The sequence below is a fragment of the Eutrema salsugineum genome, unplaced genomic scaffold (assembly GCF_000478725.1).
Source record: "Eutrema salsugineum unplaced genomic scaffold, Eutsalg1_0 scaffold_6, whole genome shotgun sequence".
Taxonomy (NCBI): Eukaryota; Viridiplantae; Streptophyta; class Magnoliopsida; order Brassicales; family Brassicaceae; genus Eutrema; species Eutrema salsugineum.
Window position 1 is genome coordinate 9,891,311 of NW_006256547.1, and position 24,939 is coordinate 9,916,249.

General features: G+C 37.6%; 1 protein-coding gene across 1 annotated transcript; it reads right to left on the reverse strand.

Annotated features, from left to right (window-relative positions):
• Positions 1-20,749: 20,749 nt before the first annotated feature.
• On the reverse strand, positions 20,750-21,508 carry LOC112083468. Its single transcript, XM_024151498.1, has 2 exons — positions 21,007-21,508; positions 20,750-20,964 (listed from the first exon to the last, which is right to left on the reverse strand). The coding sequence occupies exons 1-2, from the start codon at positions 21,506-21,508 to the stop codon at positions 20,750-20,752; spliced, it is 717 nt and encodes a 238-aa protein (XP_024007266.1).
• Between the last annotated feature and the right edge of the window lie 3,431 nt (positions 21,509-24,939).

Here is a 24,939-nt window from a genome sequence, read left to right on the forward strand (position 1 = left end):
TGTCAATGAATTAGTGGCCAATCTGAAGATGATGTTGTCAAAGTTGTGTATCAAATCTAATAAGACGATTACTAGAGTAACGTCACACTTGAGAATGCTTGAAGGGAGCTCTGACATGATCAAAAATGGTGTGATTTTTACAACTCTCAAAGCTCTAAGTGTGGTGAAAGCTCAAAAAGAACAAAGTTGAATAAAGCTGGTGTATATTTTTCAAGCTCTTACCCTGAAATCCTATATATGTAGATGTAGAGAAAAATGCTATGGTTCGTCTCCTTGGTGTGATGTCATCAAGTCTCAACGGAAAGAGAGTTGCTACGAAGACAACATATGGGGAAACTAATTCTAGTTCAAGGCCTGAGAATTTGTGGGTGCTAAAGGAAAAAGGCATAGCAGACCAAAATAAAATATCAAAGATGAAAGTGCTTAAGAGTTTTCTTGCAAAAACCAAACCACTCTCCAAAAAAAGAAGAAACTTATAGGAACAAGCTCAAAGATGAAATGCTCTAGTCTTGAGGCATTAATTAATGTAATATTAAATAATTTGTTGGTTTGTCTTGATTTTATTTTATAATTTGAATACTTTAATCTAGTACAAATGAGTTTTCCATTTCTTCTATGATATTTTTTTTTAAATTTATTTCTTGAATATCAGATTTTTATTTTGTGGGTATGTTTAATTTGTTATATTAACACCTTCACATATTTGAACAAAATATTATACAAAAGTGTATGGTAATTAATGTATCAACAAATAGTGGATTTTTCATGACAAAAAAAATTTGGCATAACACAAGCTATAGAAGCTAATCCACATTTGCTTTGATCATTATAATGTATTTTTACTTATTATTAATAATATTCGGATTTTTTCCAACTATTAACATTATCTTTACAATTTTATAGCAACCAAACCACATCCATTTTCAACTTAATTAATTAAAACTCTAATACACAGTATTTCAGCAACTAAAATTTAAAGCCTGGATCTATCCATTTTACATCTATTTCTTTTTTAAATCTAATATACAGTGAACACCATATCTTTTTTCAAAACCTAATACTTTTAAAAACCAATATGTATTCAATATTTTTATAACAAGTAAAGAAAGATGATGAATTCTCCTTGAGGGATCATTGTAATTATGTGGTTATATAAAGCCAAAAAGTTGAATAAAATCAGAGATATATAAACAATATTAATAGAATATCTAAACAAATAGGAACCAAATATCCTATATTCTATTACTCCCCTCAGTTGAAGTATTGGGAGTTTGGGACTGTAGACGGTTAAACTGGATCAGAACTCATTGAATAGCGATGTCGGCAATCCCTTCGTGAATATATCTGCATATTGAAGTGACGAGGGGACATGAAATACTTTACTTTCTCCAATTGCCACATTTTCACGAATAAAGTGAATGTTGAGTTCAGTATGTTTCGTTCACTGGTGCTTAACTGGATTGTTAAGAAGGTAGACAAAGCTTATATTTTTGCAATACTAATGCGAGCTAGGGTTGATGCCGCATGAGAAGTTTTAAATTTATAAAAGCTTAGTGTCCAGCAGTGCGATATAATACTTAGGGTGTCGATTGATGGGCTTGCGGGGCTAGGATTTGTTTTTAACAAGCCCGTTGGTCTTTCAAAAAATTTTAAATTTATAAAATCCTAGTGTCTGCAAGTGCATAGATGTACATTGTAGGACTTAGGGTGTCGATCCACAGGGAGGATGTCTAATTTACGAGAAACAACAAGCTGGGAAATTAAGCAAAGTCATAAACTAATGGGAATTTGAGATTTTTGGTTGAGAATCCTAAACTAAACCTAATCTAATATTCACATAAATAAGATGTAATGCAGGATGATTTGTTAAAAAAATATCTCAAGCATATCGACTCAAACTATAGACGCTAAACTCATAGGTGGCGATTTAAACTTCTCTGGTTTACTCTAATCAATGTATGATGTCATTTCCAATTAGCTTTCGAGCAATTTATCTTCATCTGTTTCTGGGATCTGCATGAAACTATAATAGACATATGTATGATTAACCAACTCTTGCCATCTTAATCAACTAATCACTCAGATCTGACTATTAACTCTCGCTCTCTTGCCAGAAATAAGATCAGGCATTAGACATTGAATTCGTCTGCTCACATCTTCTCTATAGGTAGTTCTCGACTCCTATAGAGACTATGTTCTTCTGAAGCTAGGTATGGATGATCTGATATAACACTCTTGTGGCTCTGATCGATCCTAGGCTCAGAGAATAGGTCATGAATCTACTCTCATGCAATATGAACAACTTAGAAGAGATGAGATCCAGAATATGGTCTAGAAACTTAGAAATCCTAATCGATATGTGTGCCTATCAAAATCTTCAAACAACTTGACTCTCTGAGACTAATCTACATGATGCAAGGAATGATAAAAGACATAGAATACAAACGAATGAAACAGAAAAGTTAATAAGATAAAAAAGGAGAAAGAACAATGGATCTGGGGAAGAATCCCCATCTCCATCACCTAACCCTAGAAAACAAAGTTTGGTGGCTCAAAATCTCATTACAGGAGCACACACCCGTTTTGGACTGCTAAGAAATGTATTTATAGGTCCTAGGGTCTTCTAGGTCTCATTTAGGGCTTCTGTGAAGAGGAATGGCGAAGTGGGCGTTAATGTTGGGCTTTGAGGCTTGTCCTTAGGTCCACCGGGGGTGAGAGTCTTCCAGGACAGATAAAACATGGTTTTTCCGCGGGTGAGAGTCTTCCGGGACTGGTGAATTGGATCATATTTTTCTCCATGTAAGGCCCCAAGCCACTCAGTTTGACCAGGAATGCTGCAAACAGAATAATCATGAATAAGAAGAGCAAGCGGTAAACGCGAAGTAGGTCCCCGGCCGTCCTAGATTGTACCTAACTACTGGAATAGATCTTCTGTTCTTCTTTGCTTAACACATAGAAGTTCGTTCTTGCCGGTGGGGAAAATAGCCTAAAAGTCACGCAGCCTGGCACTCTTAGTCCCAGAACTAACAATCTCAGAATCTGATTGCACCATTGGATCTTTGTGATGTAAAGTGCTATGGAAAGTGGTTGTCTCCTCTTGATTTTTTCCAAATTTGAGCTGGATCAGACGGTGAGAAAGTTTTCATTCGAGGCTGAACTTCTGACGGTCTGACTCTAAGCTGAAAAAGTGGATTTCTTCTATTTTGCCATCATTTTCCCTAAGTTTCCTAAAAAGAGCCTTGAAACTACAAATACATGAAAATCATAATAAAATTTCGTAAAACTGATTAAAACATTTGAAAAATCATTTGAAATCAATGGTGAAAATGGGTACAAATACGGTGTTATCAACTCCCCTAGACTTAAGTCTTTGTTTGTCCTCAAACAAAACAAGATCCAATCTGGAAAATATCATTCAACAGAAATGAGAGGGAACTCAAAAATATGAGCAACCATACTTCTAGACCTTAATTATGGACAATGCTTCAATCAGATCAAGTCTAGAAAATTCTCACCAAAATACAAACATAACTAGTCCGTTAATCCGTCATGCAAAAATCCACACACTTAGAAATAACTTCCAGTCAAGTAGCTCTTAACATTCATTAAAGGTTTCAGTGATTCTCATCAAAAGGATAATAAACAAGGCATTCAAGATTAGGTATCAAAATGCTTTTTGATGGTAAGGCTTGATGTATTTAGGGTTACCTTTTTCTGGAGAGACATGACATTATGCAAAACAGTAAGAGAGGATGGAACTGTAAATGCCCCCACAGTTTTCAGTCACATTCTCCTTGCTTTAAGATTTCTGATCTCATTTCTTCAGGTTCTCCTTAAAACTTCTCCAGACTTAGATTTTTATCCAGGTTGTGAATCCATAACTCTTTAGGTGAATACCTATTGCCTTGGCTCAAATGATTTCGGCTTCTAAGACTCTTTAGGCTCTTGGTTTCCTTTCCTTTCTTTCTTTTTCTCTTTTTTTTCATTTATTTTTTATTTTTTATTTTTAAAAGGGGAAACCACCTTTTGACTTAGAGTCTTAGGGAGCACGAAATTACCTTTAAGAATGAGCTTTTCAAGACATCATGAGGCTTGCTGAGATTGCTTGGTACACTTCCTTCCCGGTTTCATTCAGTCCTTCTCTTAAGTAACTGAAAACTATGTTGTTCCTCCCTCTCCGGCGTTTTTGCACATATCTGTCAACATAGACTTAAAAGAGAGTGTATGAGGTTTGAAATGATGATTTGGGTTAAGGGTGAGGTACCCGCTAAAGATGAACTGACCATCTAGGACAACAAAGAGTGGTAACAATAAGGTAAAGATGTCCTTGATGTATATCATGATGCCTTCTTAAAACCATTGATGAGAAAATTAGATGTCAAGATTAAGTCCAAGTAGATGAGCTAGTATATCCTGTCAGAAAAGATCTTCATGAATAGATGTCCTCTGGTGGGATTTTGTAGTGTAAGTACTCTAGCTACCGCATAGTCTAGTACTAACACTATAAAAAAAACATCATTTTACAACGGCCGAAATGGTTGTTATTTCGTCGTAATAGGGCCATTACGACGGACTACCGACGATTTCGAAATCGTCGTAAAGTCATCGTCGAAATAGACAAATCGTCGTAAAATCGTTGTATAATATACGACGATTTTGTTTCATCGTAACGTCGAGGGAAACAAAATCGTCGTAAATACGTCGTACAGTTTACGACTTGTTTACATCGAATTGCGTCGACTTGGTCTTCGCCTGGACTGTCGTTAAGTGGTCGTTAATTGTCGACGTAAGATCGTCGTAAAGTGTACGACGCATAAATCGTCGTAAATCAATCGTAAAGTATTTCTTCATTGCGTCGTAAAATCGTCGTAACTCTCGGACGTATAATCGTCGTATTTATCGTCGTACATTGTAGTCGTAAATTCGTCGTAATATTTACGATGAATGTACGACGGTTTTAATAAATCTATTACGACGATTATACGACGTTTAATATAATTGAAAATTAAAAAAAAATAATTCGAATTAAAATTTAAATAAAAAAAAATAATTTACAATTTAAAATTTATGAAAATTTGAAATTAAAATTAATTGTAATTTACAAAAAAAATCCTACAGAATCTAAATCGATCCCGTCACCGGCCTCCTCCCCATCGTCCTTGACGTGTTCCTTGCTGGGTCTTCGGTTTGATGCTTCCGCCGGCGCCTGATCTCCGGCTCTAGGAGGCTCAACCCCGAGAGATCGGAACATCTCCTCGTCCGTCTGCACCGGCGGTTGCGTCCTAGTGGATGACCCGGCGGCAGACGATCCGACAACCCCATCAGCCCGCAGCTTGTCCAACTGCGCCATGAGTACCGGGTTGTCGGTTCCCATGATCTCGAAGAGACCGTAGAGCTGGTCGATCCTCGTCTCGTACCGGGTCTGCATCTGATCGATCTCCTGGCGGATAACCGGATCTGGGACCCAGACGTGACCAGTCGCCGTAGCTCTCAGGGTATCACGGATGGACCCCATCCCTAATACCCGCCCCTTTTTCTTTGGTGCAACCTACAAATATTTAAAAACATTATGGTTAGAAATATAATTTAAAACTAAAGTTACATTAATTAAATATAGTAATTAAAATTACCTCTTCAAAGATCTGGTCCATCTCCGCCACCGTCAGCACCGGGGTCGATTGGACCAAACTACCTCCGGGAGACGTTTGACGCGCCTGCTGAGTCAGCTGCGTCTGTCGCTCCTCGATAGCCGCACATGCGGCGTTGTAGATCTCCTCCGCCCGAGGATCCGTGAATTCGCCGTTACGCTTTTTATGCGTCTCGGCGAAAACTTTCGTCATCGGAGGAAGTTCTCCTCCGTTATCTTCGACCTACAAAATCAAAATGAAAAAATTAATTAGTATCAAAAAATAAGAGTTAATTATTTGAAAACAAAAAAATAATAATTTTAATTTACTTACCATCATAAGCCGTCTTCCGGCAAAAGAAATTTGGTCGGAAGTGTGCGGGACGTTCTTCCGATTTCCCGCATCGTCAGTAGCGTTCCTGAAAAATATTTTGATTAGAATCTATTATAAGAAAAAAAAATAATGTAAATATTATTGAAATTAACTACGACTTACCTAGATCCGGAACACTTGGCGGCCGTAGTCTGGTTGTGCGGATCCAACCAGTACTGGACAAGGCTCCACCAGACGGTATTGGACATAGGCGCCGGCTTGGCCTTGTCGCCGTCAACCTCCCACTTCCGTTTCCAGTCGGAAACGGTGTTGTTGAGGCGGAATTTGACCTTCTCCTTGAAAGCCGTCTCCACACGTCCGTGTGCGGATGTTTCCCAATGCCAGTTTTGCTAGGAAAAAAAAAGAAGTTAGTAATTATTGTAAAAAGTTAAAATTTAAAATTAAAATTAAACGAAATGGTAAATTACTTACCGCAAAACACTTGAACCAAGTGTCAAGTGTGGCCTGATCCAGCTTCTTCCAGCTGGTATGGGGTTGTACGAAAAACCCCTTGATGATATCCGCAACGTTACGATCGACTGCATTGTTGATCGTAAACCTAGTCAAATGGAAAGAGAAAAAGTAAATTAATATCAAATATATAAGAATAAATATTAATTAATTTAAAAATATTGTAGGAAAAAAATTACGTACCAATAGGTGCCGGAGGCTCGATCCGGGTCGAGTTTGTTCATGGTCCCACGACCGGGTTGCGCCAGAAGATCCTGTACCGTAAACTGGGCATACGGTACAGGCGGGATCGGATCAGCCTCAGGCTCGGCCTGTGCGGGAGCCGCTGGTTCGGCTGGTGGTGGTGGAGGCGGTGCCGGCTGCGGAACAACGACCGGTTGGGAAACCGTCCGTTGTGTTCCCGAGGACTCCGGGATGGCTGATCCGGTCGCCGAGGTAGACGGGGCCGTACCGTCAGAATCGACGAGCTGTCGGTAGTGAAATCTCTTAGCCCGAGGAGCCATCGAGACAGAATCTACAAAATTTTAAAAAATTTGTTACTAATTTTTCAAATATTTATTAAAATTTACAAAATCCGGGCCTATCTAAATTCCGAAATCTAAATCTAAATTCCGAACCTAAATCTAAATTCCGAACCTAAATCTAAAATAATATGTAATGAAATTAATTTAAAAAAAAAACTTACAACTTTTGGCTGTGAGAGTAGGGAGAGAGGGAGTGGTTTAAGGATTAGAGAGAGAAAGTATTGTAGAGAGAGAGGGGAGAAGAGAGGAATGAGCGACGAAAGGGGGAAATCTCGCGTCCCTTATATAGATTTTGTGATTGTCGTAAAATCGTCGTAACTTTACGACGGTTTTACGATGATTTGGTTGTAGAACAGTCGGTCCACTGCATGACATGACACGTGTCATGATGGGAGCATTTGACCGTTACGACGGTTTTACGACGATTTAACCCTAAACCGTCGTAAAATCGTCGTAATGTCTAAACATTTATAACCTCATACCTCGGATCAAGAGCATATCCGGTGCAAACGTTACGACGGTTTTACGACGGTTTTGGGTTTAGTCGTCGTAAAACCGTCGTAAATTTATGATTATATAACGACGGTTTTACGATGTTTCTTAAATAAGTGAGTAAACCCTAAATCTTATAAATGGGATATTGCATAAAGAACAATGGAAAGGTTATTGTATCCTAACATATAATAAAAGGTTTACAACTTTGCATGTATGATGAATTTATGACATGAGATAGTAAAAAATGAAATTCCGTAATCTAATATATAACCTTTCACTTAACATTTACGAAAACATGCATGAACTTGTAAATATGTATGTTTTTTTTCAAATTTTTGATTTTGATCAGATTGATAGCATTTCATATAAAATAAGATAACCAATCAAAAACAATTGTGAAATACCTTACAACCAATAAGATATAAAAGATTCAAATTCTTGGATTTAGGCATTACGACGCTTTTACGACGAAATAGTGTACTCGTCGTAAAACCGTCGTAAATTTACGACGATATTACGATGGTTCGTCGTAAAGATGTCGTAATGTTGAAACTCTATTCATTCAGGGCTTAAAACCTAGATTTAAGGTTTAGGGTTTAGAAAAACCGTCGTAAAACCGTCGTAAAATCGAATTTTATGGTTTTTAAAAAATTCAAAAAAACAAAGTTACAAATTACATAATAATAAACATTCACTAAATACAATGCATGAAACTCAATCAGATTCATCTTCCTCTATTACTTCATCACCATCACCGTCTTCTTCCGCCAAATCGTCATCATCGGTTTCAGCAAACTCATCATCACCTTCTTCTGTATCATCGGGAAGATCTTCAAATTGCCTGTTCCGAGGGTCTATTAAGAAAATGTCCTGTTGAAGTGGAACATCCTCAACCCCTACAATCTTGCCCCTCGGAGCCACTTTAACTACAGCTAACCATGAAATGCCTGTTGATCGAACTCGAGGGTATGGCAGAAACGTTACCTGTTCTGCTTGAGAAGCTAATATAAATGGCTCAAACCTGTTGTACCGTCGTGATTTGTTCACGTCAACAACTCCAAACTTGTTTAGACGTACCCCTCGTCCAACAGTTGGATCAAACCAATCACATTTGAAGAGAACAGTTTTCAGCCTTAACAATCCAAGATACTCTACTTCAATTATAGAAAAATTTCGGGCTTTACAACGCTTTTACGACGACTTTTTACGACGGTTTTACATTCAACAATAATATTACGACGAGTTTACGACGATTTTGCGATAAAATTTTTCATCTACAATTGTTAGGTAAACATGTTTTAAATGTTTTTCACCTAACTACTTTTTCGACGTACAATCGTCGTAACATGTACATCGAAATGTAGTCATCGTATATTCGTCGTAATTTTGCGACGAATTTACGACGATTTTACATTTACTAGCAAATCTCTCGTTATCGATGTATAATCGTCGTAATTCATCGTAAATTGTACGTCGAGTTTACGACGATTTTTATATACGACGGTTTTACGACGGTTTTAAAATTAGACGTTAGATCGTCGTAAAATCGTTGTACTCTTGCGACGATTTGAAAATCGTCGTAATGGACCGTTGGAAAACGATTGTTTTCTTGTAGTGTAAACCTTGAAAGAGCTTTTTATGAATGATTGGTGTAGAAGCAAACAGGTCGGTTATCATCATCGATTTTGTCATTATTCCCTTAAAATGTATTTGACCTTTAAAAAACACTTTTTGAAACTCAAAAGACTTTTGAAAAGTTAAAAAAAAAACCGAAAAAATTGAAAAATTTTAAAGAAAAATGCAGAATGCAAAGGCTCATGCAAAAAAAAAGCCCCAGGCTTAGATCACACTGCCCCCAATGTGAAATAAATCAGGAAAGGATGAGAAATAGAGCATGTTGGTAATGGATTGTGAGGTGGTTGTGGTGGTGGTAGGATGTTGTGGAGTGTTGCTTGATCAAACTTGGTTACCAGGGATCCAAACCAGTCCAAATTCGATCAAGGTGGAGGTGGAAGTGGCCTAGGGTGGCCGAATGGTGCTGGCCGCAGATCAAAGTGTCCCGGCCGCGGTAGGATGTGTGCTGGAAGCGGTTCAAAGCTTTGTGGCCGCGGCTGAACCTCCTTTGGCCGCGGTCAGCTCCTTTTTTTTTTTTTTAGATGCATACTAAGGCCTGTCTAAAATAAGAAAAACAAAAATTTAATAAAAAAAGAAAGCTAAACAAAAACAAATAAGTACCTAAATGGGTTGCCTCCCATTAAGTGCTTTGGTTTATAGTCCTTAGCTAGACTTTGCACAGAAGAAGACTTAGATCAAATAGGATCTTGTCCTAAGACAAGTTCTTTTTGAGATCCTCATGTTCTATCTTGCAGGTTCTTCATCACTCCATAGTTCTTCTGGTTCAAATGTCTAGGCTTTATGCTCTCCTCTTCTGCTCTTAAATGGTGTAGCTTCATAGAAGATGTCCTTGTCGATATTTGCAAAAAAAACACTCTCCGGTTGGGCCAATCCATGATGGCTCCAGCAGTTGCTAAGAAAGTCCATCCAAGGATAACGGGATATGGAGTCATCTTTGGTCTTCACTATGTATAGATCAACAGGTGCTATGCAATCTACAATCCTTAGAGGAACATCTCGGGGTATCCCTCTTGGTGTTGCACTTGAATCATCTGCTAAGCTAATCTTTTTCCTGGTACTTGAAATATGCTTAATGCCAAGTCTCAAAGAAGTAGCTTTGGACATCATGTTAATGTAAGCTCCAGAATCACAAAGAATATTGAGGAATCTTTCACCTCTAATATCACAGGAGATAAGAAATTGACCTTTGTCTTGAACTTTGTGCAGAGTTCGAACTGGTCTACCTTCTTGGGCGTGTGTGAACAAGTCTTTCATCTATTGGATAGATTCTTTGCTGTCACAAAAGAAGTGGCCTATCATGTAGTCTCTACATGCTTTGGTAAATGAAATTCTTTTAGGCAAATTCTGAACTACTTGGTTGAACTCTTCAAGTGCTTCTTTGCTGATCTTGTTTGTGTAGTCACTAGCTTCTTAGGGATCTTTGAGATGGATCCTGTAAAAGCTGCATCAGGTGATGATCTAGGAAAAGATAGATACCTGGATCTTCTGAAATAATTAGAGATGTTCTCCTTAGTCTCCTTGCTGTATCTGAAGAAACTTGAAGGCAGCCTTGCTTCCAGATTTCATCGAATCCATGAAAGAGAGGAATAGACTTCAAAAACTTGTTGTATTCGATTAGTCTCTCCCTAGATATGCTCTTGGTTATTGGTTCTGAGTTGTCATCAGATGAATTTTCCCAAGGTTTGGATCTTCATCAAACAAACCATACTCTTCATCTTCTGAAAATTGCTCTTGAAGCGCATTGTCACAAGTGTAAACCATATTGCAAGATGCATAAGTGTTGGATTCCTCCTTTTCCTTTGATTCTTGTGCAGTGATTGAGAAGACAACTTGATCAAACAACCTAGATCTGGTCACATAAGGTCGGTCTTCAGTTGAACAGGTTTCAGAAAGAGGCTGGAAGTTCTTCCAGTCCTAGAAATCATGCTCCATCGCGGGTGACGAGCTCGGAGCCGCGGTGGGAGTGACTCTGGCCGCGGGTGAAGTGCTTGCAGCCACGGTCAGCTTCCTCCGGCTCTCCGTGCTTGCTTCTTCAATCTCTTCTTCTCCATTGTTGTTCTCTTGCTTCCAGTGGTTGTCAGGCCTGTCTTGGGTATCCAAATCATTGGTTCCAGTGTTCAGATCACACTCTTTATGATCTTTAGAAAGTTTTTCAACTTTCTCTTCTACTTCATCTAAAGCATAGACAACTTTCTCTAAAGTAGCATCAAGCTCTTCAGTCTTGTTTTCAACCTTAGCTACACCTTGCCACAGCTCCAATGTGTAGTCGTAGGTCTGGGTTTTGCTTTCATTCAGCTCCTTATCCAAGTCATCGATCCTGAAAGTTAGGGTTTGCAGCTCCCTTTCATTTTGTCGAATGTTGAACTTGTTTTTATCCTGCTCTTCTCTGATAGATCTATTCTCTGATCCAACACGTCATTATCTTTGGTTCTCTGATCTTCTAGTGTCTTCACATGCTCAGAGAGGTCATCAAACCTTTTGTTAAGGTCAATGGTAATGGCATCTGTCCTTGTTCGCAGGACGGCCTCGATGAGGGCTTGGGAGGCAAGGAACTGATTCAGCTTGGCTTCCAATCGATTAAATAGGATGTTAAGTCAATTGTTCTCATAGTTCTGGTGCATAATCTGATGAGGAAGAGGATGAGATGGTCGACAATTCAACAGGTGTGGCGAATATGGCTCATCTAGGTAGTGTGGAGTTCAAGAGTCTCCATGGTGGTGGTTCGGATTAGGGTTCCGAATATAATGATCAGAATCACGCCTGGATGGTGATTCACATGCGCAGGGAGCTTCACACAGGTTGCAAATCCTTCGCTCAGGATTAAGATTTCTTCTTGGATATCCATGCTTCAAAGATTCTGAAACTAGGGAAAATAGAAGAAAGAATAAGCAGAAAAAGAAAAAGTTCTGGTGTTTATGAGGTTGGTTTACTTCCTATGTTATTTTGGCAGAAAATCGACATATATATAGTCTTCTCCAGCTTCAACCTCCCAGGTTTAGATCTCCAGAGACTAAAATCCTCCCCAGCAACGGTGGCAAAAGCTTGATGGGTTTGCAGGCCTAAAGTTTGTTTTTAACAAGCCCGTTGGTCCTCAAAAAGTTTTAAATTTATAAAACCCTAGTGTCTGCAAGTGCACAGATGTACATTGTTGGACTTAGGGTGTCGATCCACAGGGAGGATGTCTAATCTGCGAGAAACAACAAACTGGGAAAGTAAGCAAACTCATAAACAAATAGGAATTTGGGGTTTTTGGTTAACAATCCTAAACTAAACCTAATCTAATATTCACAGAAATAAGATGCAATGCAGGATGAATTGTTAAAAGAATATCTTAAGCATATCAACTCAAACAATAGTGTCTAAACTCATCGGTGGCGATTTAGACTTCTCCGGTTTACTCTAATCGATATATGATGACATTTCCAATTAGCTTCCGGGCGATTTATCTTCATCTGTTTTTGGGATCTGCATGGAACTAGAATCGACATATGTATGATTAACCAACTCTCGCCATCTTAATCAACTAATCACTCAGATCTGACAATTAACTCTCGCTCTTATGCTAGAAATAAGATCATGCATTAGACATTGCATTCCTCTGCTCACATCTTCTCTATAGGTAGCTCTCGACTCCTATAGCGACTATGTTCTTCTGAAGCTAGGTATGGATGATCTGATACAACACTTTCGTGGCTCTGATCGATCCTACGCTCAGAGAATAAGTCATGAATCTACTCTCATACAATATGAACAACTTAGAAGAGATGAGATCCAGAATATGGTCTAGAAACTTAGAAATCCTAATCGATATGTATGTCTATCGAAATCTTCAAATAACTTGACACTCTGGGACTAATCTACATGATGCAAGGAATGATAAAAAGACATAGAATGCAAACGAATGAAACAGAAAAGTTAATAAGATAAAAAGGAGAAAGAACAATGGATCTGGGGAAGAATCCCCATCTCCATCGCCTAACCCTAGAAAACAAAGTTTGGTGGCTCAAAATCTCATTACAGGAGCACACACCCGTTTTGGACTGCTAAGAAATGTATTTATAAGTCATAGGGTCTTCCAGGTCTCATTTAGGGCTTCTCTGAAGAGGAATGTCGAAGTGGGCTTTGATGTTGGGCCTTGTGGCTCGTCCTTAGGTTCACCGGGGGTGAGAGTATTCCAGGGCAGGTAAAACATGGTTTTCCCGCGGGTGAGAGTCTTCCGGGATTGGTGAATTAGGTCAACTTGTTCTCCATGTTTCTTTTGATTGCACCGTTGGATCTTCGTGATGTAAAGTGATATGGAATGCTGGTTGTCTCCTCTTGATTGTCTCCAAATTTGAAATGGATCAGACAGTGAGAAAGTCTTCATTTGAGGCTGAACTTCTGACGGTCTGACTCTAGGCTGAAAAAGTGGATTTCTTCCATTTTGCCATCATTTTCCCTAAATTTCCTGAAAAGAGCTTTGAAACTACAAATACATGGAAATCATAATAAAAGTTCCTAAAACTGATTAAAACCTTTGAACAATCATTTGAAATCAATGGGGAAAATGGGTAAAAATACGGTGTTATCATCGATCCATAGGGAGAGTTGTCTTTTCTGCAGAAACTTCAAACTTGGTTTGTAATCCATTTCAAAGACCAATGGGGTTTTTTTGTTGGGTTTTTGTATAACTTTTTCTAAGTAAACTAAGCAGGAAATAAAATTAAAAGCAATTGATAAAAACAATAGATAAAAACGTTGCTGCGTATTAGGGTTTCTCTCTAGGGTGTATGATCTACAACATAAGGACGTTAGATATGGATTTTCTATGACTCTGGAACTAGAATAGAGACTTGGAGATTAGCCAACTCTTGTCACCCTAATCATCTAATCACTCTAACTCGACAAGTAGCTTTCGTTTCTTGCCGCGAAAGAGATCATGCAATCTTGATTGGAATTCATTTCGGCTCACGTCTCCTCCGTACGTAGCTTTCATTTCCTACGAGAGTTACGTCCATAAGATCCAACTCAGTAAATCTGATACATCACTCAACCTTAGATCGTACACTGGTTAGCTACTCCAGCATACAACATTAAAAACGAAATGAATGGGGGAATCATTTAAAATCAAAATCCTTTAACCTAAAAACCTAGATGTCATCGATCATGGGGTCCCTTTTGATGGCCATTTTATCCAACAAGGTAACTATTCAGACATAGCTGAGCTTGATATCATCATTGGTTTTGAATTATAAAATCAGTAAAGTAAAAAAGATATCATAAATTGAATAGATCGATGAAAAGAAATAACAAAGGTTTAAGAGAAGAATCTCTATTTCCCTAACCTAAACCTAAGAAATAAAAGTTTGGTGCCTCCTTAACAAGGGTACAGGAGCACACACGAAACTAGGTCTTCTAAAATACATATTGATATGTCTTCAAGTCTATTTGGTCGCCCTTAGGGCTTTCATTGAAGAGCGAATGAGTAGGGCTTGAAAATGGACCTTAGGGCCAAGAATGGGCTTGCTGCGGATGAAGACTCTCCGGGACTAGTAAATGATGGTTCCACCATGGGTGGAGGCTTGGAGGCGCGTTCAAAAGCTTGTTTACCGCGTTCATGACCTCCTAAGACCGCGGTGGTTGGCCTATGAGGTCCTAACTTTATTCATTCTCTTGCTTCTTTCACGAGACTGCAGAACATGACTTCAGTAAATTGGATGTATCTTATGATCCAACGATTGGATTGCGTCCAACTTAATTGCATTAGAAAGCTGATTTTCTCCTGTATCATGTGTCCAAAATTTGATCTTGATCAGACAGTAAGAAAGTCTTCATTGATGTGATACTTCTAACGGTATGAAATTGGCCAAAAGTAGATTTTTCTCCAATTTGCATTGATTTTGCCTAAGTAACCTGAAAAGAGTATTGAAAGTACAAATATAGGAAAATCATGATAAAAACACTTAAAAATAATAAAAACCTTTGAAATAGCATAAGAAAACCCTAATGAAAATGGGTACAGATACGGTGTTATCAAATACACCTCCAAGGCTTTCGTGATGTTGTAGTGAAGCTCGAGTTTCAGATTGCACAACCAACAAAGCTCATCGACTGTGTTTGTAACACCTTTGTATTCTGATTCTGAGCTAGACCTTGACACTGTGGATTAGCGTTTGGTTGACTATGAGACAAGGTTTGGATCGAGGAAGATGCAGTAGCCTGATGTCAAACGTTGTGTATTCGGGCAGCCAGCCCAGTCAGCGTCTAAATATGCAGAGAGACTATCAATCTGTCCTTTTACAAGTTGGAGGCCATGAGATAGAGTTCTTTCTGTACCTTATAATTCTCTTAAGGGCTAGCAAATGTGGCTTTCTTGGATCGTGCATGTATAAACATATCTGATGACACTGCATATGAAATGTCTGGGCACGTGAAAGTCAGATATTAGAGAGCCCCTACAGAAGCGCTTTTGTATGCTGTCGGATCTTTGACAGCTTCAACACAATCAGCCGAAAGATTCAATTTCAAGTCGACTAGTGTGGCACATGGCTTAAAGTCACTCATGTCTGCTCGTTCTAGGATCTCACTCGCATATGAAGCCTGACTTAAAAACAATCCTCTGTCGTTGTAGTCTGCCTTAATTCCAATAAAATGATGTAATTTTCCCATGTCAGAAATTGGAAACTTTATCTTTAGAGAAACAATAATGTATTGTAAAAGGCTTTGTGATGATGCCATTAAAATAATATCATCCATGTAAAGCAATATGTAAGAAAGATCTTCACCTTTTCTGTAAACAAATAAAGAGGCATCAGCCTTGCTTGTGACAAAGCCTAGAGTAGTGATGAACTTAGCAATTCTGGAGTTCCAATCCCTAGGTGCTTGTTTTAAACCATATCTTGCTTTTTGAAGTTTACAAACATGATTTGGAAACTGCTTGTAACCCAAGAGGCTGATGCATGTATACCTTTCTTTTTTAAATCACCGTGAAGAAACACATTTTGAACATCCAGTTGATGTATCAGCCAGTACCAATATTCTTAACCATACGGATTGTTGCGGATTTGATGATGGGGGTGAAATTTTTTGTGAAATAAACTCCAGTTTCATGTGATATTCCATTAGCAACCAACCTTAACTTATGACGTATAAGAACCCCCTCTGTATTATATTTGTGTTTAAACAGCCACAAAAATCTCACAAAACCCATCGAGGTCTTGAGACCAAATTCCAAGTCTTAGTTTTAATCATAGCACCATGTTCATTAGTCATCGCTGGATTCCAATTTGGATCACAACGAGCTTCAAGGTAAATTTTTGAAAAGGGGTGCTTTTGTGGCGGTGAGAAGAGAAAGGACTTGTTTTGGTTTTTGGATACCAGCTTTACTCCTTGTTGTCATTGTGTGACAAAGTTGTCTGAACAATTGGCAAGTAGACAAGCTGTAAAGTAGTTTCAGGGATTTCAGAATTGTTTGGCACATAAAAGAGGTTTTGAAGATTTGATTGAAATAGTGGTGAAAACTCTTCGTAACAATCGAGAAATTGATAGGTATGTTGGATTTGATGTTGGTGACACCAAATGCTTGTTCAATTGTTGCGGGTGGAGCAGCCATTGAAGGGAAGAAGAAAAGGAAACGAAAGATGAGTGAAGAGAAGAGAAGAGAATAAGAGAAGAGAATAGGTTCAGGAGCGATAAAGCTCTGATACCATGAAAGATGATGAATTCACTTTGATAGATCATTGTATTTACATGGTTTTTTTTTTGGTCATCAGCCTCAGTGCCTAGAACGGTTGGGTTAACCAAATCGGTGGTACTACATAACATCTTGAGGGTGGATCCGAGCACTCCTTGCTAGGTTATCCGCCTTCGAGTTCTTTGCGCGTGGGATATGTGATATAAGAAAGAAGCTGAATCTGTCTTTCATCTTCATTATCTCCTCCAAGTGTAGAGCAAAAGCTGGCATTCTTTGGATGTAGACACCATCTTCACCAACTCTGAACAGTTCGTAGCAAAAGCGACTTCCATCTTTTGATATCCAGCATACAATGCATAGCCCATATAAGGGCTTCCATTTCTTCGTGCAGAGACGTAAGACTTCGTCTTACATTTTGTGCTCCTATTATTGTTTCTGTGACACCTTCCTTAAAATAGAACCATCCTAGACCCGTTACTGACTCCGTATCTTTCCACGATCCATCAGTATAACACCACCAGCCTTCATAGACTATAGGTATTTGAAAGTTTGTAGAATTGCAAAGATCTATTTGTGTTGAATCCTATTCGGAGCTTTGAGCCTCCTCCCATAATATCGCTTCTGTTTCCGCTATTTTTAGTATAACTCGTGGATCTATTGATCGTGATGTCCAGCTATTGATCCGATCATGTTGTTTTTCTGCTACAAAATTAAAGTTTTTGTTTTGGCTCCATCTAGGCTTTCCGGGATACCCAGATAGGATCCCGTCCCTCCATCACAAGATATTCCTAAAATATGTTTCATATCACTTCTAATTCCTCCGAGACCAAATGGCCAAATTGAACTGAAGATTTATCAAAATTAATTTGCTGTCCCGAAACCCTTTCATACTGTTTCAGTATAGCCAGAATCTTGTGGCATTCATCTTTATTTTCTTTGCAAAAAAAATAAGCTGTCATCTGCAAAAAGTAGATGTCAGACCGATGGACTTGCTCGTGCAATCTTTAGGCCGGTCAATAATTTTTCCTCTTCAGCTTTCTTTATATTTGAAATTAAAACTTCCGTACTTAGTATAAATAAATATGGAGATAAAGGATCCCCTTGATAGAGTCCCCTCTCTGAGATTATTTGTCCATTTGGTTGTCCGTTTAATAGAACTTTATATTTTACCGAGGTGATGCATCGCATTATCCATGTTATCCATTTCTCCGCAAAACCAAATTGTTTCAAGAGATCTTCAATAAAAGCCCATTCCACTCGATCATAGGCTTTGCTCATGTCCGTCTTTATCACCATATATTTATTTTTGCATGATTTATTAGTCCGCAGGCCATAAAACATCTCTTGTGGTATTAGAATATTATCTGAAATCAGCCGTCCTGCCACAAAAGCTGATTGTGTTTCCGAGATCAGGTCCGGTAATAACCTTTTAAGTCTTTGACATAGTACTTTAGATATGATCTTATAACCTACATTACACAGGCTAATAGGCCGTAATTCTGTCATTCTCGTTCGCCTTTCCGTTTTTGGAACTAAACAAATATTTGTCATATTTAATCGTTCGTCAATAGCCCCCGTCTCCAAGAAACCGTTAACTAAGCGTACAAGATCCGCCTTAATGATTTGCCATGAGCGTTGGTAGAAGAGTGCTGTCATTCCGTCGGATCCCGGGGCTTTCTCCAGATGCATCATGAATAGTGCTCTTCTTATTTCCTCCTCGGATGCCATAGCCGTGAGCATTGCATTATTTGTGTCCGATATTGATGGTTTAATATTTCCCAATGCCTCATCAAATTCTGTTGGGGAAGTCGAGGTGAATAACTCATCAAAATAATTGACGGCCACCTGCTCAATCTCTTTTTCTGAAGTAACCCATGTTCCTACCGCATCATTCAAGCCAATAATTCGATTCCGTGCTCTTCTTTGTTTGACCAGTGCGTGATAAAATTTTGTATTTTTATCTCCCGCCTTGGCCCAATGAGAGTGATTTTTTTGTTGCCAATATAATTCTTCATCCCTATAAGCTTCGTTCAACTTTTTTGTGACCTCCATCAATTCCTCCTCTGTCCTTGTATCATCACTCTGGATGTCTTCTAGTGTATTTTTTAACTCATTAATTCTTTCCTGCTCATATGGCTTAAGGATTTTCCTCCATTTGGATATTTCTCTTCTGCAATTCCGTACTTTGTCCATGAACTTCATTCCCCCATCGCCAGGATTGAAGTCCCATCTTTTGGAGATAGATTCCATTAAACCGTCTTTTTCTAGCCACCGCTTATCAAACCGAAATTGTGATTTTTTCCGTGTCATTTTATCTTCAATTGTAGCGACAAGTGGCCTATGATCTGATCCAATCATTGCCAGATACTCAACAAAGGAGTGTGAGAAAACCTCATGCCAATCTTCATTCGCTAGAGCCCGATCCCTCCGAGACATTGTATTTCCTAAACATGGAAATTCCAAAAAACCACAGTCCCTTATCATTAAATTAAAAGACACAAAGGTAGAGGCATGTCTTAACGGGCCTCCTTGTTTTTCATTATTACCCATTATTTCGTTTAGATCTCTAATAATGAACCAAGGATCCGACCATGTAAGACTCATACGTGTTAATCTTTCCCAGACTTGATCCCGATTTTTTGTCACTGGATCCCCATAAATAAACGAGAGGTACACTTTTTTTCCGAGAATAGTCGCTTCAATACTCAATAATTCGATTATTTGAAAATAAAATTGTAACATCAAAGGAATTATTATAAAATAAGGCAAGTCCACCACTTGCACTGCACGGTTCAACCTTGTACAACTTATTATAATCGAAATGAAACTGAAATTTTTGTAAAAAAGAAAAATCTTCTTTGGCTTTCGAAAGATACAGAAACTCTGGCTTATGTTTCTTCCACACCTCCTGAAGATAGCTTATTGTCCAACGATTCCCGAGTCCTCGACAATTCCAACTTAGAATCCTCATCTATCTAACCAGTGCTTGATGATTGATGCTCTCCCGTCGAGATTGATGGTCCCTTTGGAGCACCTGACGCTGACCCGTCATTTTCCCAAGTGGTTATCTTGGTGACTTGTTTCTTCCGAGGGGATACTAGATTCTGAATCATCCTTTTCTTTGACAATGCGCCATGATATTGTGGCCTCACCTTGGGTTGTTTCGTCTTTGTCGCTGGTTTGCTGTTTTTCACGGGCTCAGTCTCCTTTACCATCTCCGAAGTTTCAACAGCCATAACATCCGTATGAGATAAATCCTCTATTACTCCCGTACCCATCACTTCTGTGCTCTTGAGAATCTCACCTTCCTCCTGGTTCAAATATTCATACACGTCTTTCAAAGTCAGCAACAATTCCCCTATGTCAAATTCTGGGTTCATTTTTTGCATTTGTTCGTCTTGTGATTTTTCCTCATCGTGAACCTGAATCAAACCTTCCTCCACCTTATCTTTTTCCACCGTTACTATCTCTTCATCAGTCATTGAGATGTTATTCCCAATATCCTGCAGAATTAATTCCTCATTTTTCTCTATATTGGTGACAAGAGATTCATGAGCAATCATACCATCACCTTGAAAGGATATGCCCCTTCGCACAGATTTTTCCACCATTCCAACCTTCTTCATGACCTCAATCTCTTGCTGCTTTCCTTTTCCCCCATCTTCCTTCAAATTCTCCACCACGTGCTGAACCATATCTGCTTCACCATGGGTTGTTTTCACCATAATTTCCTCAGTAACCGATAGCTTTGCACTCACTTCTTGATGCCCAGATTTTCTTGCTACTGGTGATGTAGCTGAACCCCTCTGGTTCATCTCCTTTGGTGGAAGATAACCAACAGGTCTATTAAGTCTAGAGACACCTTCACCGTTTTTTTTGCCGCCTCGGCTTCTGTATTGTCGTGTGTCCTCCTCATAAATTTGGTCTATTAAGTCTAGAGACACCTTCACCATTTATTTGTTCCCCACATTGCCATGGACCGTCGCAGCTTTATACGATGCAGCTCCTTGACCGTTTCGATGCTCGTCATTGTAATCCTCCTTCACTTTCCTCTCTGTAGAGTCAGGTCTGCTTGGAAACCTTTGCTGATCATGGCAGAGGCTGTGACAAAATTTGTAAAAACCGAACAGCCTCTCATATCGCAGGTAGACCGTTGTTTCCACTCCTCCTTGATATTCCACCGTGGTTTCAAAGCATAAGGGTTATAGACCATCAATCTGTACATTTCCTTCGTCCAAATTGACTTTTTTGACATCCCCGAGAGCTTTTCCAATGCTTTCGAAGGTTACGTCAGCCCAGAAGTGCAGCAGTACACCAACGATACGTACCCAGAACATGATTGCCGAAGGATATGTTGGGTTGACCGCAGGTGCCCATCGCACCAATGAGAGCATCCAATAGTCAAAATGGAAAGGCTCCATTTTCAGTACCTCCATTATGTCCTCCTCCGGATCAAAGTCAAACTGGAAACGCCCCAATCCCAGGTCTGCACCTGCCACCCGATCTTCAACCTTCCAGATCCTTGGGAGCATGTAAAGTAATGCTTTCATATCCTGCATATGAGGATTCATACACCGCCTAATCAGAGTTTTTGAGTATGCTTCAATGAGACTTGAATTGTCAAAATGAGGCACCGTAACTTTCAACCGCTTCATTGAGATCTCAACTTTCTTCCCCGTACCATCGTGTTTGATCAAGCCACTCTGAGACATTTTTCTTGCTTTTGAGAACAAAACAGAAAACGAGAAGAAGTAACTTATGAGAGAAATTGAGTTGGTGTGGAAATCAATCCTCTCTTGTCCCTTTATATCTCCCTCTGCTCGTAAATTCTGACGATATCCATTTAAGAGTGAATCTCTTTTAATATTGCATAATCTGTTTAAAAGATGCTTCCGAATCAACCCATTAGCACAGAACTTCCGATATTTCTCCCAAAAATCCTTCCAAATCAATCCCGCTTGAAATCGATTCTGATTCTGTGCTTTGATTACGTAGATCAGCCAGCAATAATCTGGAAAAATCAATCGCTGCCGTATCTGAACCTCACTAACCCAAACTCCAACAAGGAAAAGAAATCTCAATACCGAAAAATACTTGCGCTCATATAGATCCAGTGCCGAATATTGTCCAATCTTGACCAGAGAAGGGGACCTGCCTATGCCCCTTGAACCTTTCCTAGAACAGGTGTGTGAATCCCACCAGATCCTCCTCTGTCTCTCGACCTCATTATTCCCCCAACTCCATTCAATATCACTCACGTATAGTGAGAAATTGTGATATCTTATGTAGAGGATTAATAGATCCGATACTCCTGATTTCCTGAGGAGATAATCAAAAGCTCGATGTATTATCCCCCTACATTCTCCACCACATCTAATTTTTCAGATCCCCTTTCCTAATTTTCTTTCTCCTCTGATTCGGAGATATCTTGATCCCCTCCATAGAACCAAGAATTCTCGATCCGCTGTTGTAATTACCAGATATACCGCTAATAGAACCTAGAATAACCGTAGAAATCTTATTCCATCGAAGATCATGTTATCTTTCGAGTTTCTCCGTCGCCATTTTCTCTCTATTAAAATGAAATTTAATTCTAAATGAGCAAGTTATAATGATGTTTTTTATTAGTGGTACTTTTCAGATGAATTGTTTTTTTTAATCTCATTTTATAATGTAATTTGTGTTTTTTACACATACAATATTTTTTAATAAATGATATAAATTTATTTTTGTGTTTAGATAAAATTTAGTTTTTAACTTTATTATTAAAACATATTTTTAACCGATCCATTCGATTAATCTGAAAAACTATAAATATAAAAACATAATTTTACCTCATTCGATTATATTACCATATAATATAAATTTCTTTTAATTTTAAATATTTAAAAATTTTAAAAAGATTGATTATGAAAAACTAAATAAAATATATATTTTATCATTTTTGTTATTATGAAAATATTATTTAAATTTGAATATCATAGAAAATAAATTAATATCTTATTTACTATTTTTATAAAGATACTAACAACTAATTTTTATAATTAATCCCACCTATATAAAAAACCTAAACTAATCAAATTCAAATTTAATTTTTTCAAAATTAATTTTAAAGATAAATTTAAATATATTATTTTATTAATTTTCAAAAAAAATAAAAAAAAATTAATCAAACTATTTTTTTTGCCAACAAAAATGACAATTATCCAAAGACAAAATAGTAGAAAACTTAAAAAAAATCTGTTGGAACACAAAACATGCTTGTATTTTACGAGAATAGATATAAAGCCAAAGAGGTTACCCAAAATTAGAGATATACAAAAAATATCAACAGACTATCTAAATAATAGAAATTCCTGATATTTAATATTCTATCAACCAAGACGGAAACCATGTGCATATCTAATGCACACAGTTAATACTTGTTCCTAGGTGGGGATTCGCGTCTAGCGCGGATATGCGATGTATACAAAACTAATTACAAAATTTGAGGGAATGATCCATTGAGCGAAACATCGAGAAGATAATCTTAATCAGAAATATCATTATCTTCAAAGCTAAAAAAATTTATATTTAATAATGGAACGAATAATCCATTAGGCGGCACATCAAGAAGAAAATCCTGATCAGAAATATCATTATCTTCCACTTCATCTACTATGTATTAGTTTTTTTCTCCGATTTCTTCTTTATATATTTTTTAAATTAGATATTTCAGTAGCTATAATCCAAATAGACCAATAAGTTTTTAAAATTATTTTTCTCATCAAATTTCATTTGGATTCTGAAGTCATTTAATTCATTCGCGCTAAAAATCAAATATATTATACGATAACATAAAAAGTATATAGAGTTTGGATTACTCATTTCTCTCAAACTATACTTATTGTTTTGAAATTAACTGTTTCTGCCAACATTATTAATAAGACACCAAAAATGCTTCATGTTCATCAGCAATAACAAATTTTATTGCTTATATGAAAGTTTTTTACATACACTCAATCCGTATCTTCATCTACATATGATTGTACGCAGTGTTTCTCATATGTGGTCATATCATCGACAAATGAGATTCATATTGCTCGATAATTTAATAAATAATGTTTTGTTCTCTCAAACATTGTAATTACAAACGACTATCTCTCTTCACCGTCGGAAGTCTCTTCCCGTTTTGCCAGAATTATTTAATTTTCTTCTCGGTTCTTATATTTCTCCTAAGCAAGTACGAAATCACTTACTAAAATTGTAGATCTAAATTTGAAAACAATATGCATTAAAAATATATTATATAGACTACAACATAGTTTTGAATTATATATAAAAACTATTATTCAATACATGTTAGCCCCAATTAAAAATATTTAATAATAAAAAATCGTTAAATTATGTTCTTTCTCACTTTTTTTTTTCTTTTCTCTATCGTCTTTCACTTGTTTTTCTCATGATTTTTGCCTTCTCTATCTTTATTTCTCTTTTTATTTTTATTTTTATTTTTTTTCATCTTTTTCCCCGTTTTATTCTTCTGCTTCTTTTTTTTTTTCATTTTTTTCATAGAATTTAACTTCTTCACATTTACGTCTTCTCCGACCTCTTCTTCTTCTTTTTCTTTCTGGTTTATATTTCTTCTTCTTAGTTCTCTTCTTCATTATTGTTGTCTTCTTCATATTCTATGACTTCTTTATGGTTTTTCTTTGTCTCATTCTTCATTTTCACCTTCTTCAACTTTTTATTTTTCATCTTTGGGCCTTCTTAGTATTTTTTCTTCATCCGTGTTTATTTTTCCCTGTCTTATCCTTCTTCCAATTCGTGTTCTATCCAATTTTCTTATACTTCTACTTCACCTTTTTCTACTTCTACATCTTCGTCTCATCTGTCTTCTTATTACTTTTCTGGTTATTTCTTTTTTTTCTTCGTCATATCGTGTTTTCCAACTTCTTCTTCATCTATTTTGGATTTTTTTTATTCCTCTTCTATATCTTTCAAATTTACTTATTCCTCGTCTTTTTGTTCTCTAGATTATTAATCTTCCGGGTTCTCTTCTTCCTTTCCTGTATTGTCTTCTTCTTCTTCGGATTTGTAACCTTCTCCTTCACCTTCCAATCTTTCTTTTACTTCATCATCAGAGATACTTCTGGATCTCGTC